At 34.6% G+C, this 17,033-nt stretch overlaps 1 protein-coding gene across 5 annotated transcripts in view; it reads left to right on the forward strand.

Moving 5' to 3' along the window:
• RNASEH2B (ribonuclease H2 subunit B) overlaps positions 1-17,033 on the forward strand; it is a 302,074-nt gene that overhangs the window by 39,482 nt on the left and 245,559 nt on the right. For 2 of the 5 annotated variants that reach the window (XM_031655848.1, XM_031655853.1), the window contains 4 exons: positions 1,666-1,747; positions 3,135-3,177; positions 7,710-7,790; positions 10,197-10,608. In XM_031655848.1, the coding sequence (XP_031511708.1) occupies positions 1,666-1,747; positions 3,135-3,177; positions 7,710-7,790; positions 10,197-10,313 (323 nt within the window). In that variant the 3' untranslated portion in view covers positions 10,314-10,608. Of the gene's footprint in view, positions 1-1,665; positions 1,748-3,134; positions 3,178-3,698; positions 5,620-7,709; positions 7,791-10,196; positions 10,609-17,033 lie in introns of those variants that run through there. The other 3 variants (XM_031655851.1, XR_004178704.1, XM_031655849.1) reach the window with 3 other exon arrangements.

Here is a 17,033-nt window from a genome sequence, read left to right on the forward strand (position 1 = left end):
TATACATATGGCTTTAGTCATTACATAAATAAAAACTAGGAATAGTGGCCTGTTTGTGATTGATAGTAATTCAGGCAATCTGATTTGCAGGAATCTGCCTTGCATGTATAGCTAGTTGGCTACTGCTATTCCGGGAGTGGTGGACAGCACCTTTGCCATACTGAGTTACCAGCTGTCAGTGTCTTTAATTGGCTTTAACAATAGAAGATGAGGGATTGAGATAGATGATTAATGGATAGATAGGTGGGTGGATAGATGCATCCATGGATGGATGGATGAAACCATAGATTTTGTTTTAAAAGTAGAAGAAGAGATGTTAGAGGTTATTTAGACAGATCATCTCATTTTTTAAATGGAGAGATAGTAACTTATCCTCAAGATCTTCTGTTCTAAGTCTAGTGCTTTTACCAGTACTCTATATATTAAGATTCTGGGCTTGGCTATATATTGCCATTTAGTGTCCTGGCCGTAAAGTAAGCTTTACATATTGTACATTATTTCCTTTTTTAGATATTTAGCTTGGTTTGGTACCAGAGGAAGCAAATGAACTATATGTTGACTTTCTTAAAATAGTTTTCTTTGTCTAGTCATGACTGGTTGGATAATGACTATCCCAGAACCATGAGCAATTTTAAGAAGGGTCAAATGATAACTTTCAGTTCTACGTTGACAATGAAAATCTCTTACTGAAGACTTTTTGACGTCAGGTGGTCACCAGACGGCAGTCATTTTCTATGTAATACTAAGGCAAATTGTTACTTTCACTTGAGAGCAGAGAAGAATGGAAAAAAGGAAGTGAATGAATATCCCAGCAGCAAACCTGGGGTCTGCTTTTGGTGGTTTATATCCCCGCATGGTTATCCCATCTTATGATTAAGTTTGATTATCTGCTTGTATTCTACATAAAATATTGAATTCAGGAACAGAGTTTTGAAACAGTTTTTGTTGTCTTCTTATGTAACTGTGTTTCTAATTGCTGCCAGAGCTGCATTTTAGTACTGAGAACCCAGATGCTTTAGAACTAATGATGACAAATTCTGAGTTAGTTGGTTTTTTTTTAAGTGTTTTATTAGTTTGGGAGTGTGTGTGTGTGTGTGTGTGTGTGTGTGTAGAACTATATATAGAACAATATGTACATATAGAACTATATATTTTTTTTTTCAGGGTTCTTATAAAGCAAATACCTAGTAGTAGAGACATACGGTATTTTATTTCTCTTAAATGAGTATGCTCATTACTGTTGAATAATTAGATTTATTCTTTATTGAAACAGGCTTAGAAAAGATTACCCTTTTAACAAAGACATGACTATATCATATTGTTATAGCTGATTTTTAAACTTTATTTGTATTCAATGGTTTCGACTAAGAAAGCAACCCTGAGTTTTTGTTTTTACTGTCATTTAGGGAGCATCTACTGTATTATACTTGTTTTATCTTATATCTTTGGTATCATCCCATGTCATATCTCATCCATCATATCTTCCCACTAGTCTGACAGATAGATATTACTATCCCCATTCTACAAATGAGAAAACTGAGGCTAGAGCTTAAGTGAGTTCCCTTTATCCAGATAGGGTCAGAATTTGAACTCAGGTCAATTTGACTGTAAAACCACCATAATTACTATTTTTTTTACTTTCACTCCTCCTTCTGTTTCTTTCAGAGGATTATATTCGTTATGCCCATGGTCTGATATCTGATTACATCCCTAAAGAATTAAGTGATGACTTATCTAAATACTTAAAGTAAGTATTGATTATCTTCAGTCATAATGAAGTACCATCTGCTTCTTGGTTTCCCCAGCAGTGGGGTTTCCTTATGGCTTATCATATCACTGTTTATGATACAAGATTATTCTTGAGCTGTGTCATATTACTTTGTGCCTTGGAGGTGATTTTTAATGGATGATTGGAATGAACTGATTTGATGGATACAGATTGCAGGAACTAGTTAATGTCAAGATTGGAATTATGGCTTGGTCTGATTTTAGAGGATTAACTATGTTAAAATTTTATCCTCAATTATACTTAACTAATTTGGTTCTTTATGATCATTTTAAGAGGTAGAAAAGAGGGATGGAAAGAGTAGATGGAATATAGAATTTTTTTAAATTTATAAAATATTTGTATCATTTGCACTATTATCACTAGATGTTCACTAAAGGGACTTTACTATGCCTAAGACTTGGAAGTCAAAGTAATATGAAACCCAAGCTGTGTCTTTGAGGGGCAGAAGAAGGGTTTTAAGAATGGTTTAATGTATGTTCCTTTCTTTATAAAGAGTTTATACATTTAGACTTTAAGTTGAAAAAGAAGTGTTTATTTTCTAGATTTTTGCAAAATCGTTACTTAATTTTGTTGTTAAGATTTTATGCGTGTGATGATTTAATAGCTTTTCCTGATCCTTATAAATCCTTTTTATCCTCTGAGTCATGAAGATAAAATGACTTTTTAATAGATATAGTTACTGGTTTTAGCAAATTCCAGAGGTCCTACTTTAAAAAACAATGATTGGAAGCTGGTTTCTATAATAGTTAAAGTGTGTTGAAAGCCTGCTTCAAATTGATAATCACATCCCTCTGCTTAATATCCCCAGATTTCTATGCTGCTTGTCTTGTTAGAGACCTCATGTCTTTGTACTCCGTTATTTGTATAGATTCCTTTCTTTCCACTAACATTTTTAAGTTTTGGTTGAAGAGTTCAGAAGAAAGGTATGCCAATTAAACTGCTTTCTAATGGAAGAAAAGTTGAAATTTATGTGGCTTTTTGTGAACAGTTAAAATAATTTTCACCTTTAAATATATGTTAGCATCTTTATTATGAAGAAAAAATACTCCAACACCCAAACACAAATTTATAGAGGCTAAAGAAAAGTAACTCTGTTCCAACAGATGGGTTCTAATTTTATTTTTTAGTTCAGACAATGCCAAAACAAGGAATTACATATCAAAATAAAGACTCTTTTATTGAGAAAACTTTCGTTCTTTACACTGAGGTAATTGAACAGGAAGATATATGGAGGTAAAGCTGTAAGTTGAAAAGTAGGACTTACTAAGTCTTAAGTTGGCCCTGTCTTTCTGTTTGTTTGTCTATGAAAAACCATGACTTTGATTCTTATGTTTAACTTCCTTAGGCTTCCAGAACCTTCAGCCTCGTTGCCAAATCCTCCATCAAAGGTAAGAAGCTGTGACTAAGATATCTTTGGGGGACTTAGAAAAATATTACACTCTTACCACATGAGTTTAGTTTTTTCTAATATATTTTAAAACATACTAAATCCATTTTGCATGGAGTGATGCCATGTGGAATAAAGATTGTAGTGGGCTGTCCATCACTATTTTTTATTTTTGTAGATTCCACCTGAATGGTAAATAAAGTGCCATGAAAACCCAAGAAGAGTTGGTTTTAGCAAGGTACCCCATGACAATATTAAAGACATATAGTTAAAATTAAATCTTCCTGCATTAGTTAGATCACTTAATTAAATTTAGTAATCACTAATCATACTCTATATATAACTAAAATTCATTTTGCCAAATCTAATTGTCACTGGCACACAAAGGTGAACAGAAAGTGATTTCCATAACACAAAGAATCCTTTGAGAAAGGATGATCACTTTTTTTCTCAGTTTGAAATGATTGACGAATTTACGTGTAATCTTTGTTAGTGGAAAATCTTTCCCTCGTTCATTCTCAGGCTGCTACCCACAGCTCCTCTGCAGCTGGTGTGTTTATCTCCTAGATCAAGAGAATGGACAAGCCAATCATAAACCACACCTGACTGCAAATTGCAGCGTTCCTTCAGCCCAGACCAGATCTCAGATGAGTTAAACGCTGCTCCAAGACAGGGAAATAAGCATGCGCACCAGCTTGTCAGTGAGGTCATTTCTTCAGCCAGCAAAGTAAAGAATGCCTTGAGAATGTAAAATGGACATATTGCGGATGTTACAAACTTTCCTTCTCCCTTGCATTCATTCCTTGGCCTATAAGGTAGCCAACATGCTCAGAAATTTTTATATCATTCCCTTTATAGAGGTGGTGGTGGCTCCAAAAACATTGTCCTTAGAAAAGGACAGAAAATTGAAAGTACAGCAGTGTTTGTCTGGGGCTATGTTCAGCATGTTGTCAAAAAAAAAATGCATTTTTTACTCTGTTGGAGAATGCACTGGGCAGAAGCCTGTTCCTGTAAGATCTAAGGACTGCTCTAGGCCAGACCCATGCTTCTTTCATTCCAGTCGTTAATCTCTGACAGTAGCTCTAGAGGACCTAGACAGGCACAATTGTGTTGCTGAAACTAAGAGGGTAGGTTCTCTGAGAGTGTTTCTTATGTTTCTTCATCCAAGACTTAAGCAGATTTTTTTCTCCCAAATATCTATCTTCCTTAGTAACTTGAGAGATCATTCATGAATTGATCTAAACCTATTCTTGAAAGCTTTAGCCTTGGGTACCTTTTGGAGTAATATGTTTCATAACTTTATTCTTCTCTGCTCCTGATTTCTGTTTTCTTATTTTAATTTTCAGAATTTAAGTTGTTTGTGACTTCATCATTTATGATTTAGATCAGGGATCAGCAAACTTTTTCTTCTAAAGCCCGATAGTAAATATTTTAGGCTCCATGAAGCAGATGGACTCTGTTGCAACTACTCAACTCTGCTGTTTTATTGTGAAAACAGCCACAGATAATACATAAACGAATGAGCATGGCTGTGTTCCAGTAAAACTTCATTTATAAAAGCAGGCAGCCAGCTGGATTTGGCCCCTGGGCCTTCATTTGCCAAGCCCTGATTTCGATTTTGGCATCTTGCTCTTCCTAAACCCCAGCCTTGTCTTCTATATTATTTGAGTTGCTTTTCGAGGTCTTCTACTCTGTGTCTTTCTGGGGTTCCAGTGTACACATTATAAACTATACTGGATGATGTACCATCATTTAAACAAGCGTAGGACATATCTTCTGCTAGCTTTCCTGTCTGTATCCAGGATTTGATTGATTTTTACAGTAATATAGTTGACTGTTTGCAGGAAATATATTCCAGTAGCTGTTAGGTATCTTTGTATCTATGTTGTAATCGATAGCATGGAGCCTGTCATCCTTAATATGTTTTATGTTATTTTCCTTTACTATCATATGTCTGCCTTTGTTGAAACTCAGCTTCCAACCCTCACTCGCTCCAGTCTTTTCAATTTGTCACTGTCAGCAAGCAGAGTTGAATACAACCAGTGGGTTTGGAGATGTTCCCGAGTTTCTTCTTGCAAATCATTTGTAAGAAGGCCTAACATTAATCCCTGTGGTACTCTGTACTTTGTTCTCTTTCCAGAACTGTATCCATCTAGTCATTTGTTACTGTCTTTCTGAGCCACTTTTCTGCTGAAACAATCTCCCAAATCCATAGTGATTTGGTCTTTTAAATAACAAAAATTTTAGTAAATGCTTCAATCATCTTTTTTTCCAATATATTCAACAGTGCACTAGGAATAACATAAAAACTAGTTCTGTGTAGAGACTACCACAATCATTTTCTTTTTTTAAATACTTATAACTGGTATCTTGTTTTGTTGTGAGCTATTAAAACACCTGAACAAATCATTTCTCCAATTAAACATTTTATGTCCATACAAAAGTACTTTTCATCTTAAGTTCTTGTAATGAACACTTTTTATTTGAATTATCAGTGAAAAGTGAACCTCACCAGTGCAGTGGCACACACTTGTAGTTTTAGCTACTCAGGAGGCTAAGGCAGAAGGTCACTTGAGCCCAACAGTTCAAGGCTATAGTATGTAATGATCGCAACTATGAATAGCCACTGCACTCCAGCCTGGGCAACACAGTGAAACCCTGTCTCTAAAGAAAAAAAGGGAATGATGCCTAAGTGTTTATAATGACATCTATGTTAGGAACATTTTGCCACAGCATCCTCATAACTTCAAGCTTTTTGTGTTTTGAAAGTATTTTGGCCTTCAGCATTATTAGCTGTGAGTTCCACACTCCTAGCTGAAGATCCCTTTCTAGAAAAAATGTGCATCACCTAAACACCCTTTACTGTCTTAATTTAAATAGAAACATATATTCTTTTTTTTCTTTACTTTTTCTTTTTTTCTTTTCTTTTCGTTTTTTTTTTTTTTTTTTTTTTTTTTCGTTTTTTTTTTTTTTTTTTTTTGAGACAGAGTCTTGCTGTGTCATCTAGGCTGGAGTACAGTGGCACAATCTCAGCTTACTGCAGCCACTGCTCAGGTTCAGGCAATTCTCGTGCCTCAGTCTCCCGAGTAGCTGGGACTACAGGCACATGCCACCATGCGCAGCTAATTTTTATCTTTTTATTAGAGATGGGGTTTTGCCATGTTGGCCAGGCTGGTCTCGAACTCCTGACCTCAAGTGACCGCCCACCTCGGCCTCCCAAAGTACTGGGATTACCGGCATGAGTCACTGCACCCAGCCAAAACATATATTCTTAACAAAGTTGCAAATATACATTCACTTGGTGCTGATAGGTGGTTCATTTGTGATGGATTAGTCTTTGTCTTTTAATGATTAATTTGCTAGAGGTTGCTGTGTGACCAACAGGTTTTCCTATAGTATGTGGTATATTCCCAGGATGAGCCTCTGTTTTTTACAGCAAACAATTTCAAGACATGGTGTTTTATTCTCTTGGGTTGTGGGATAAAACACCATGGGCTGTGGAATCTTTTAGCACCAATTCTACCAGTTCTTTGTTTAGCCAAGCAGGGGCATGAAGAATGAAGTTGGGAAGAAGTCTGTTTCCTAGGGTAGATCCATGTTGGGTCTGGTCAGCCTGGTGTCTCCACAGCCAGCCTGAAAATTATAAAAATCTGACTTGTGATTACCATGCAGTCAATTCTCCATGTTCAACAGCAAGACTTGTCTTCCCTGCTATTGTACCTTTTACATAATAAGTGTGGCATGATTTCTTCTATATTGTGATCATTAAGGCTAAAGGCTAGCCCTTGACAAGATTCTCACATTCACTGGTGTAAAATGTTCATGTGAAAGGAGAAAATGTTAAGTAAAGGTCTGACTTACTTGCATTGGGCCTAATGGAAAGAACACTGTATCAAAATTGAAACCTTGGCCGAAGTCCTCTACTTGGTGACCTTAAGCTATTCATTTAGCCTCTCTGTGCTTCCCTCTCTTGCTGGCTGCTTGCTTGTGCAAGGTTGTTCTTGCATGGATAAAGTAAGATAATTGAATTGAAAGGAGGGAAGGACATGAAGCTGTACAAAGATAGTGATTATAGAATAATATTGTCCCTTCATTCATAAGTGAACATTAAACCAGCCCAGGAGGTAAATGAAATAGGGATTCTGGCTGGACACCTGGCCTCCTTCGAGAGACTATTCTCATTTTGACTTCTGTGCTTTGCATTCATCTGGTAATTAGCAATCCCCTCGTGCCCACCATACCTGGCACCTACAAAGCCTGTGTTTGCTAGACCAGCTAAGGACCTCAGCCATGTACTTACCCAATCATACCCACCATCACCAAGGCTGCTTCTTAGAAGTGATGTGTGACTTGATTCCCTAAATGATTGACAAAATGTAAAGGAGCCTGTAAAAAGTAAGCCCTTTGCTGTGTCTTCTCTTCCATTTGCCTCTGTGGAGGTCTAAATTATACATGTTGTTTTTTTTTTTTTTAATGGATTGATGTTAGTGTCAAGGTGACATTTGACACCACTTCACTGCTCTAATGTTGCAGAAAATAAAGTTATCAGATGAGCCTGTAGAAGCAAAAGAAGATTACACTAAGTTTAATACTAAAGATTTGAAGACTGAAAAGGTATGTGGGTTCAGGTGTAGTGGCGTATCGTTCGTACTCATTGGGTGATGTACATGAATACACGCGGAACAGTTGCACACTTGATCGTGATTGCAGTTTTGACCAGGAAGAATTATTAACTTGCATTTCTGTGACTTAATAATTAATTCAGAATTGTGTATGACAATGAAAATGTTAAGCATTTATGATTTATTAAGTTACTAGTTAATTAAGACTTATAATGAGTGAAAGAAAAACAATATACTACTTATCAAGAGTGTGCCTAAATTTTGCTATGTATTCATAGAGTGATAGGGTGCGAAAGGAAGGAGGAAGCTCTACAGGTAATTTTTTATGAACCCTGCTGCCCAGAAGCAGAAATTATGATGATGATGATAAAAATTATCAACAATTTCACCATTCAGCACTCACCCTGGCAAATGGCATTTTGGTGACATTCCTTACTGAGTTTTATACATGCCTTGTAAATACATATGTGGCCTTTAACACTGGCATTATAATACTCAGTTCTGCCCTTTTTAGTTAGCATTAAATTGTGAAAATGTTCACATGTCATTAAACATTCTTTGAAAAATTATTCATGTTTTTATGATATTCAGCCATGGGTGTTTATTTCACCATATGGAATGTAATTTAATAATTCCCCTATATTTGGACATATAGGTTACTTCTGATTTTTTTATTTTTTGTTTTTATTGAAGTGATAGACATTCTTACTTATAGACTGTATCTCCAATCATTTCATTAGACACAACTTTGAAGTAAGAGCTTGGAGAACATGAATTCTTTCATGATAATTGAAATATATATAGCTAAAGTGCTTTTCAAAACTGTAGAAATTTGTGCTCCCAAACATGATTGCCAATGAGTATTTATCTTGCATTTTTGACAGCATTGAGTATCACTTTTATTCTTGAACATTGCTGCCTGTCAAATTAGGCTACATTTCTTTAACTGGAAAGGTTGTCTTTCCAAATGCTTATGGCCCATTTGCATTTTTGCAAATTGTTGGTTCCTGTCCCTTGACTGTTTTTATGTTGAGATAGTAATGTTTCTCTGTTGCTTTGTATGAGCTCCTTCTAAATTAAGGCTATTATACACTTTTCGTGAAATATAGGATACAAACTTGTTTTAACTTTTTCATTTGATTTTTTAACAGTGTTAAATTTTTCTGAGGATTAAGTACAGAAATTGTTTCCATTTATGATTTTTCCATTGTTTTTATGCTTAGAAAGGCATTGCCCATCTCAAGATAAGTTAACTTTCACTTAGATTTTAAAAATACTAACTCCCCTTTGAGTTTAATGTTTTTTAGAACTGTTATTCTTAAATCAATGTGTAATTTATTTGGGCATATGGTATTGGGGATAGTTCGATTTAAGATCTGTCCAAATAGCTAGTTATCCCGATGCTGTGTCAGCAGGGACATTGTCAGTTTCTCTGAGAGAAATCTTTGTGCCCCGCCCTTCTGTGTGAGTGCCACTTACTGTATCCACTTGGGCACAGCATGGGGAATGTCTTAAACGCAGAGATAAGTCTGAAGCAGACTGTTGCTTTGCACCATTGAGTCAAAAATAAGCCTACTAAATTATAAGTGACTGAATGTGAAAAGCAGAATTGTGGGAATCATACACTGTGCCTCTAAAAAATACTGTGGCAATGACTTTGTCTTACAATTCCCAGGTAGACAGGTGGTTTTTTGTTTTTTGATTCCCATCATTTATGCTTCTTCCAAACAAGCTGTGGTGCATCTGCATCAAAGTTAAATCAGCTGCTACTTACCTTCTGCAGTGCTTTATATAAGACATGGAAGAAAAAAATTCAGTGACCAGAGAGAGAGAGAAATGTACAGGGCAGAATTATTTGGAGTCAGCTTTTTGGAAAGTATTGCTTTGTTGGAGGAAAAATAAGGCAGCTATCCTGCTGGTCTGGGATGCTTTGCAACACGAGTCATCTTTTGAATATCATGGGGTTGTCCTTGGTTTCCCATGGAGCAAATGAATGAAATCAGATGGTAAATTGGTGTGAATTATTCATCAAGTGGTAATACAAGGCTGTAATTCCTACCTCTGACAATTGCGGCCTGTGTCAGTTCCATTGTTTGTGTTATTGCACTTTATGCGCCCTCCAGAATTATCCACCCCCTCTCCAATGTAAACCATTGATTGGAACATTCTGCTCCTTAGAAGGCGGCAGTTTTGTCTTCCACCTCTTTTAACATATTCTGTCTCTGAGGTCTGAATTCTGAATAGAAATCAGAACTTTTTCACTCCCTTATGAAGCATGTTAGTGGGGGACGCTTACCTTCCTTAATGAAACTTGAGACATGCAGTCTCCTTTGATTTGCATGTATGATTAATAAATGTTACATTCATAACAATTTTTCTCTCTTATTTTCATTAACAGAAAAATAGCAAAATGACTGCAGCTCAGAAGGCTTTGGCTAAAGTTGACAAGAGTGGAATGAAAAGTATTGATACCTTTTTTGTTGTAAAAAATAAAAAAACAATTGGAAAGGTTTGAAACTTTGATAATAAAATCTAGCAAAAATATTTGCTTTTTACATGTTTCAATTTGTGCTTCCTGACCATTAATAACTACCTTTGATGGGGGGAAGGAAGAGGCCAATTTCATGTTCTCTTAAACATTTCTTTGCATTTGGTTTTTGTGTTCCTGAACGAAATATGGGAAAGTAATTGTGTAACTTCATGGCTATGGCCTTTTGGAGTCTCATCTGACATAATGAAAAGTAATCACGTGAAGAGAATTAACATATAGCATCAGGATTTTCTCAATAAACTGACCTGTGACAATGTTAGAGTGTATGACTGTTTTTTAATGCAACTTTGCACCCAGTAGGTATAGTAATAATATTTTTAGTATACTGAGGGAAACTGGATTACAAAACTGTCAGGTAAATTATTACTTTTAAAAAGGCTTTAGTTTTTGGTAAATTTTTTTAATGGTGTTTCTCTGTCTTTATGAATAGATGTTCTTTGTAGAAAATAGAGAAAGTAATAAAATAAGAATTTCAATCTCCCATTTCTTCATTACCCAGAGATAATATATTTTCTTATAACAATTTTTAGAAGGGAATTATAGTAATTTTATGACTTTTTTTTTTCAACTTTTATTTTAGACTCAGGGGGTACATATGCAGGTTTGTTACAGAGCGATACTGTGTGATGCTGAGGTTTGGGATGTGATTGAACCTGTCACCCAGGTAGTGAGCATGGTACCCGATGGGTAATTTTTCAAACCTGGCTCCTCTCCCACTCTCCCTCCCCTTGAAGTCCCCAGTGTCTATCTTTGCCATCTTTATGTCCATTTGTACCCAACGTTTGGCTGTTACTTATAAGTGAGAACATGTGGTATTTGGTTTTCTGGGTTTTATTTGTTTGTTTTTTGCATTAATTCGTTCAGGATAATGGCCTCCAGCTGCATCCATGTTGCTGCAAAGGACATGATTTCATTCTCTTTTAGGGCTGTGTAGTATTCCTTGGTGCATATATACCATGTTTTCTTTATCCATTCCACCGTTGATGGACTCCTGGGTTGATCCCATATCTTTGCTATTGTAAGGAGTGCGGTGATGAACATACAGGTGCATGTATCTTTTTGGTAGAATAAGAATAATTTATTTTTCTTTGAGTACATAGCCAGTAGTGGCCAATAGTGGGATTTCTGGGTCGAATGGTAGTTCTGTTTCTAGTTCTTTGAGAAATCTCCAAACTGCTTTCCATAGTGGCTGAACTAATTCACATTCTCACCAAAAGTGTTCCCTTTTCTCTGCAGCCCTGCCAACATCATCTGTTATTTTTTTACTTTTAAATAATACCTGCTCTGACTGGTGGGAGATGGTATCTCATTGTGGTTTTCATTTGCTTTGCTCTGATGATTAGTGATGATGGGCATTTTTTAATATGTTTGTGATCACTTGTATGTCTTCTTTTGAGAAGTGTCTGTTTATGTCTTTTGCCTACTTTTTAATGGGGCTATTTGTATCTTACTGATTTGTGTAAAGTTCCTTATAGATTCTGGATGTTAGTCTTTTGTCAGATGCATAGTTTTTCTCACTCTGTAGGTTGTCTGTTTACTCTGTTGATACTTTATTTTGCTGTGCAGAAGCTCTTTAGTTTAATTAGGCCCCCAGTTGTCAATTTTTATTTTTGTTGTAATTACTTTTGAGCAGTTAGTCATAAATTGTTTGCCAAGACTGATGTTGAAAAGGGTATTTCCTAGGTTTTCTTCTAGGATTTTTATAGCTTGAGGTCTTACAGTTTTTAATCCATCTTGAGTTAATTTTTGTATATGGTGATAGGTAGGAGTCCAGTTTTATTCCTCTGCATATGGCTGGTCATGTATCCCAGCACCATTTATTGAACAGGGAGTCCTTTCCCCATTGCTTATTTTTGTTGACTTTGTTGAAGATCTGATAGCTATAGGTGTGTGGCTTTATTTCTGGGTTCTCTATTCTCTTCCTTTGACCTATGTATCTGTTTTTATATCAGTACTATATTGTCTTGATTACTGTAGCCTCGTAGTATAGTTTGCATGGGTAATGTGGATGCCTTGGATAATGTGGATAATGTTGGATAATGTGATGCCTCTGGCTTTGTTCTTTTTGCTTAGGATTGCTTTGACTATCTAAGCTCTTTTTTGGTTCCATATGAATTTTAGAATAGTTATTTTCTAATTCTGTGAAGAATCACGTTAGTTACTTTTTTATAAACTTTATTTTGTTACTATTTTCCCAGACTACTAACTCTTCTTTGTAAATATGGGTTTTTTTAATGACAGTGTAATTTTTGATTATTTGAATATTTGATTGTTTAACAACCATGATCCTGTTTGGACATTTGGATTATTCACAAATGTTCAGCGTTTGAATAATCAGATTATAAGTAAATATTTGTCCACATCTTTTATTGTTTCCTTATAATGGATTTTTGGATGTGGGCTTATTAGATTTTCAAATATATATTTGTGGGAATATATTTCATGGAAAGCTTATAGAGTCTTGCACTCTAACAAACAGTGGATGTGAAAGCTTAATGCCGCCTTGTTAGCACTGGTTGTTACCTTTGGAAATAAGTGAAAAAACATTTTATTGTAGTTTTAATTCATTAGTAGTGATTTTGAACATTTTTTCGTACTTACTAATCAATTGTCATCTTATAGAGAATTGTCTTTTATATTCTTTGCTACATTATTAGAGTATCAATATTTTTCTTATTGACTAAAAGTATTCTATAGCTTAAGGACATTAATTTTGTCTACTGTGTTTGTTGTAAATTTCTTTTCTTGGTTTATACTTTGCCTTTAATTTTGCTTATGATTTTTGACATGCAGGTATTTTTAGTTTTTATGTAGACATATATACATAAACTTTTCCTTTACACGATATTGTGCTTAGAAAGATATTTCACTTTACAGGAAATTTAACTAGACACTTTTATTTTCTTCTGATTTTTTAATAGTTATATTTTGGGTTCTTTTTTGGTTTTTTTTTAGATGGAGTTTCGCTCTTATTGCCCAGGCTGGAGTACAATGGTGCGATCTCAGCTCACCACAACCTCCGCCTTCTGAGTTTAAGTGATTCTCCTGCCTCAGCCTCCTGAGTAGCTGGGATTATAGGCATGTGCCACCATGCCCAGCTAATTTTGTATTTTCAGTAGAGACAGGGTTTCTCCATGTTCGTCAGGCTAGTCTTGAACTCCCAACCTCAGGTGATCTGCCCGCCTTGGCCTCCCAAAGTGCTGGGATTACAGGTGTGAGCCACCACACCTGGCCTCTTTTTGTTTTATATTTAATTACTTAAATCATCTAGAGAATGTATAATTATGTTTAAATATGTTGCGAGGTAAAGCTGTAATTTAATTATTTTCTCACCAGTTTAGTTTTTCATTTAATCTGTAGGGTTATTTTGTCAAATTCTCAGAGTAAGTTCCAATGGAATTTTTATTGAGATTTTGTTAGATGCATAACTTACTTTGGGAAAACAAACATCTTTACAAACTTAAATATTCTTATTTGGGAATATAGTATTTATTTTTATTTACTCAAATCTTAAGCATACCTTTAACTAACATTTGGTTCTTCATCTTCAATAGGTTCTAGACATCTCTTTGTAGGAGTATGTGTAGATATTTTCATTGCTATTAATGAAATCTGGTTTTTTCCAGCTAGGTCTATCAACTGGTCATTTTGTGGTAAAGTTTTATATTTTTATATATTTATCTTTTAAATAACCAGTTTACTAAACTATTAATGGAAAAATTTTCCATTTTATTTATTTTGGGTTTCAGTACATAATATAGTATGTAATTTAGTTTTTAAAAATTGCATGCAATTCTTTCTAATAGTTACACCTCTTTTATTATATTTTTTACATTATATTACATGGGCTAGAATATCCGGAACAGTATTAAAGAGTAATAATAGCTGTCTGTGTCTAATTGGTGATTTTATTGATGTGCTTTACCATTAATTCTGACACTAGCTGTTGCTAATATGATAAAGAATATCCATCCTTTTATACTTAGTTTCCTTAAGGTTTAAATTAGTAATTGGTGTTGGTTGTTATCAGATATCTTTTTGGCATCTATTGAAGTGTCCATAAAGTTTTTACTACCATCAAACTGTATCTGAGTGTCTGATAAACTCCCCCTGGCAGTAAAGGATCAATAACACAGTGGATGCATCCTATCTTTCTTAGCCTTTGTCAAATATAGTTTTCAGTTAGACTTTCTACGCTTTTATTAAGGAATTTTGCAGCCATATTCATAAGCAATGCTGCTGTTAGGCTTTAGCATTAGAATTAGGCTAGCTTTCCTTTCTTTCCAATATTCTGGAAGGATTCATTTTGCATTATGATATTTTATTGCTGGAAAATGTTTAAGAATCTTAGAGGTAAAACTATCTAGCACTGGAGCCTTTTTGTTGTTGTTACAGTTTTTTTTAATCTGCAAGAATTTCTCATCTGTTCTTTGTCTTACTCGACATTTTTGAGGAGTACAGGGTAAATATTTGCTGGAATATTTCTCATTCTAATGTTTCTTTCTGATTAAATTCAGGTCATACTCTTAGGGCACCTACAGAAGCAATATGTCTTTCTCAGTATACCATGGCAGGAATCACAGTCTATCCCAATATCAGTGTTGTTGATTTTGATCACTTGATTAAGGTGCTGCCTACAAGTTTTTCATTGTGAATTATTGTTGATTATTTTTGTAATTAATAAGCAATTTGTGGGTAAGTATTCTGGGACTTTGTAAGTATCCTATTTCTTATCAGATGTTTGCCCACTAGTTGTAGGATCTGATGATTTTCTAACTTTCATATCTTCTATATTTATCAATTGGTATTCTTCTGTAAGGAAGAACTTTCCCTTTTCCTTGCTTCCTCACTCATTTATGAATTCTTAACAGTATGGCTTTATAGATTTTTATTTTGTCCAGTGGGCTATATTACATTATTATTATTAATTTTAATGCTCATGTTGTTTCAGAAGAGCTAGTGGGAGACCCTTCAAGCTGACTTCTGTATCTTTTGAGTATATTTCTATCATTCTTTAATACATTCCTACTTCTGTGACTGGAGTTTCAGCCTCTTGTACTTTCCCTGTGCAAGCCCTGAATCCACCTTTTTTTTTCAAGGAACGCTGGTTCTTTTCAGGGAAGAATGGAGTTTAGAAACCAAGATCTAGGCAGTAGGTATGCTCATTGCTATTGGTATGTCATTGCTTAGGAGCCAACACTAGGAAATGTGTGTGTGTGTGTACAACATGTACACACATTTATATACACTATATACTCATATCAACATTTCTAAATCTATCCATGTATCTATCAGTATTTATCTACGTATGTGGTTTTTTGGTAGATTCCCTTTATCAGGCTGAGAAAGTTTCCTTCCATGCCTAGTTCACTGTGAGTTTTTATCATATATGGCTATTGAATATATAGGTATTATCATATGTAGATATTGTCAGATAATTTGTATCTATTGAGATGATCAAGTAGTTTTCTTTTTAATAAAGGAATGTCTTTTAATATATGAATTATAATTATTGATTTTTGAATGTTAAACTAACTTTGCATTCTTGAGATAATCCCTACTTGGTCACAGTACATTATTCTTTTTATATGTAGTATGAGGTTTTTTTTTCCTAATATTTTGTTAAGTACTTTCGTATCTCTGTTCATGAGGGATATTGGTCTGTGGTTTTCTTTACTTGTAATGATTTTGTCTGATTTTGATGTCAGGATAAAACTGGGCTTATAAAATGAGTTGGGAAGTATTGTTTTATCACTTACTTTCTGAAAGAGTTTGTGTGAGGTTGGTGTTGTTGCTTCCTTATATGTTGGACAGAATTCACCAGTGAAGCCATTTGGATCTAGAATTTTCTTTGGGGAAAACTTTTAAATTACTAGTTCAATTTCTGTAATAGATGAGGAGCTATTCTAATTTTCATTTTTTTTCTTGTGCCAGTTTTGGTAATTTATATCTTTCAAGGAATGTATCCATTTGATCTAGGTTGTCAAATTTATTGGCATAAGTTGTTCATCATATTTTTATTATCCTTTTAATGTCTGTGGATCTGTAGTGATGTTCCCTTTTTCATACCTGATGTTGGTCATCTGTGTCTTCTTTTTGCTTTCTCTATTAGTATAGCTAAAGGTTTATCAATTTCATTGATCCTTTCAAAGAACCATTGTCTTCTGGCTTGCATAATCTCTGATGAGACATCTATGATATTTCTTATATTTCCTCTCCTTTACATAATGTATCTCCTCCTCATGGCTTCTTTTAAAATTTTCTTCTTTATTACTAGTTTTCAGCAAGTTGACTATGATGTGTTGATGTGATTTTGTTTATCTCATTTGGGAGTTTATTAAGCTCCTTGAACTTTTGAATTTTTAATTTTCATCAAATACGGAAAATTTCTGGCCAGTATTTCTTTAAATACTTTTTTCTGTTTTTTCCTCCCTTTTCTCCCTATCCCCTCAGCTTCTGGGCCTCCAATTTCATGTTTGCTGGAACACTTGGTATTGTCCTCCAGGTCCTATCACTGAGTTTCTGTTTTGTTGTTTGTTTATCTTCAATTTTTAGACAGTTTCTCTTGGTGTATTTTCAAGTTTACTTTGATTTATAGTATTTCATCTTCTGTTAACCTTATTTAATTTTTACTTTAAATATTGTAAATTTGTTTTCTTCTTTTTTTTTTTTTTTTTTTTTTTT

Source organism: Papio anubis, chromosome 15 (genome assembly GCF_008728515.1).
Source record: "Papio anubis isolate 15944 chromosome 15, Panubis1.0, whole genome shotgun sequence".
Classification (NCBI taxonomy): Eukaryota; Metazoa; Chordata; class Mammalia; order Primates; family Cercopithecidae; genus Papio; species Papio anubis.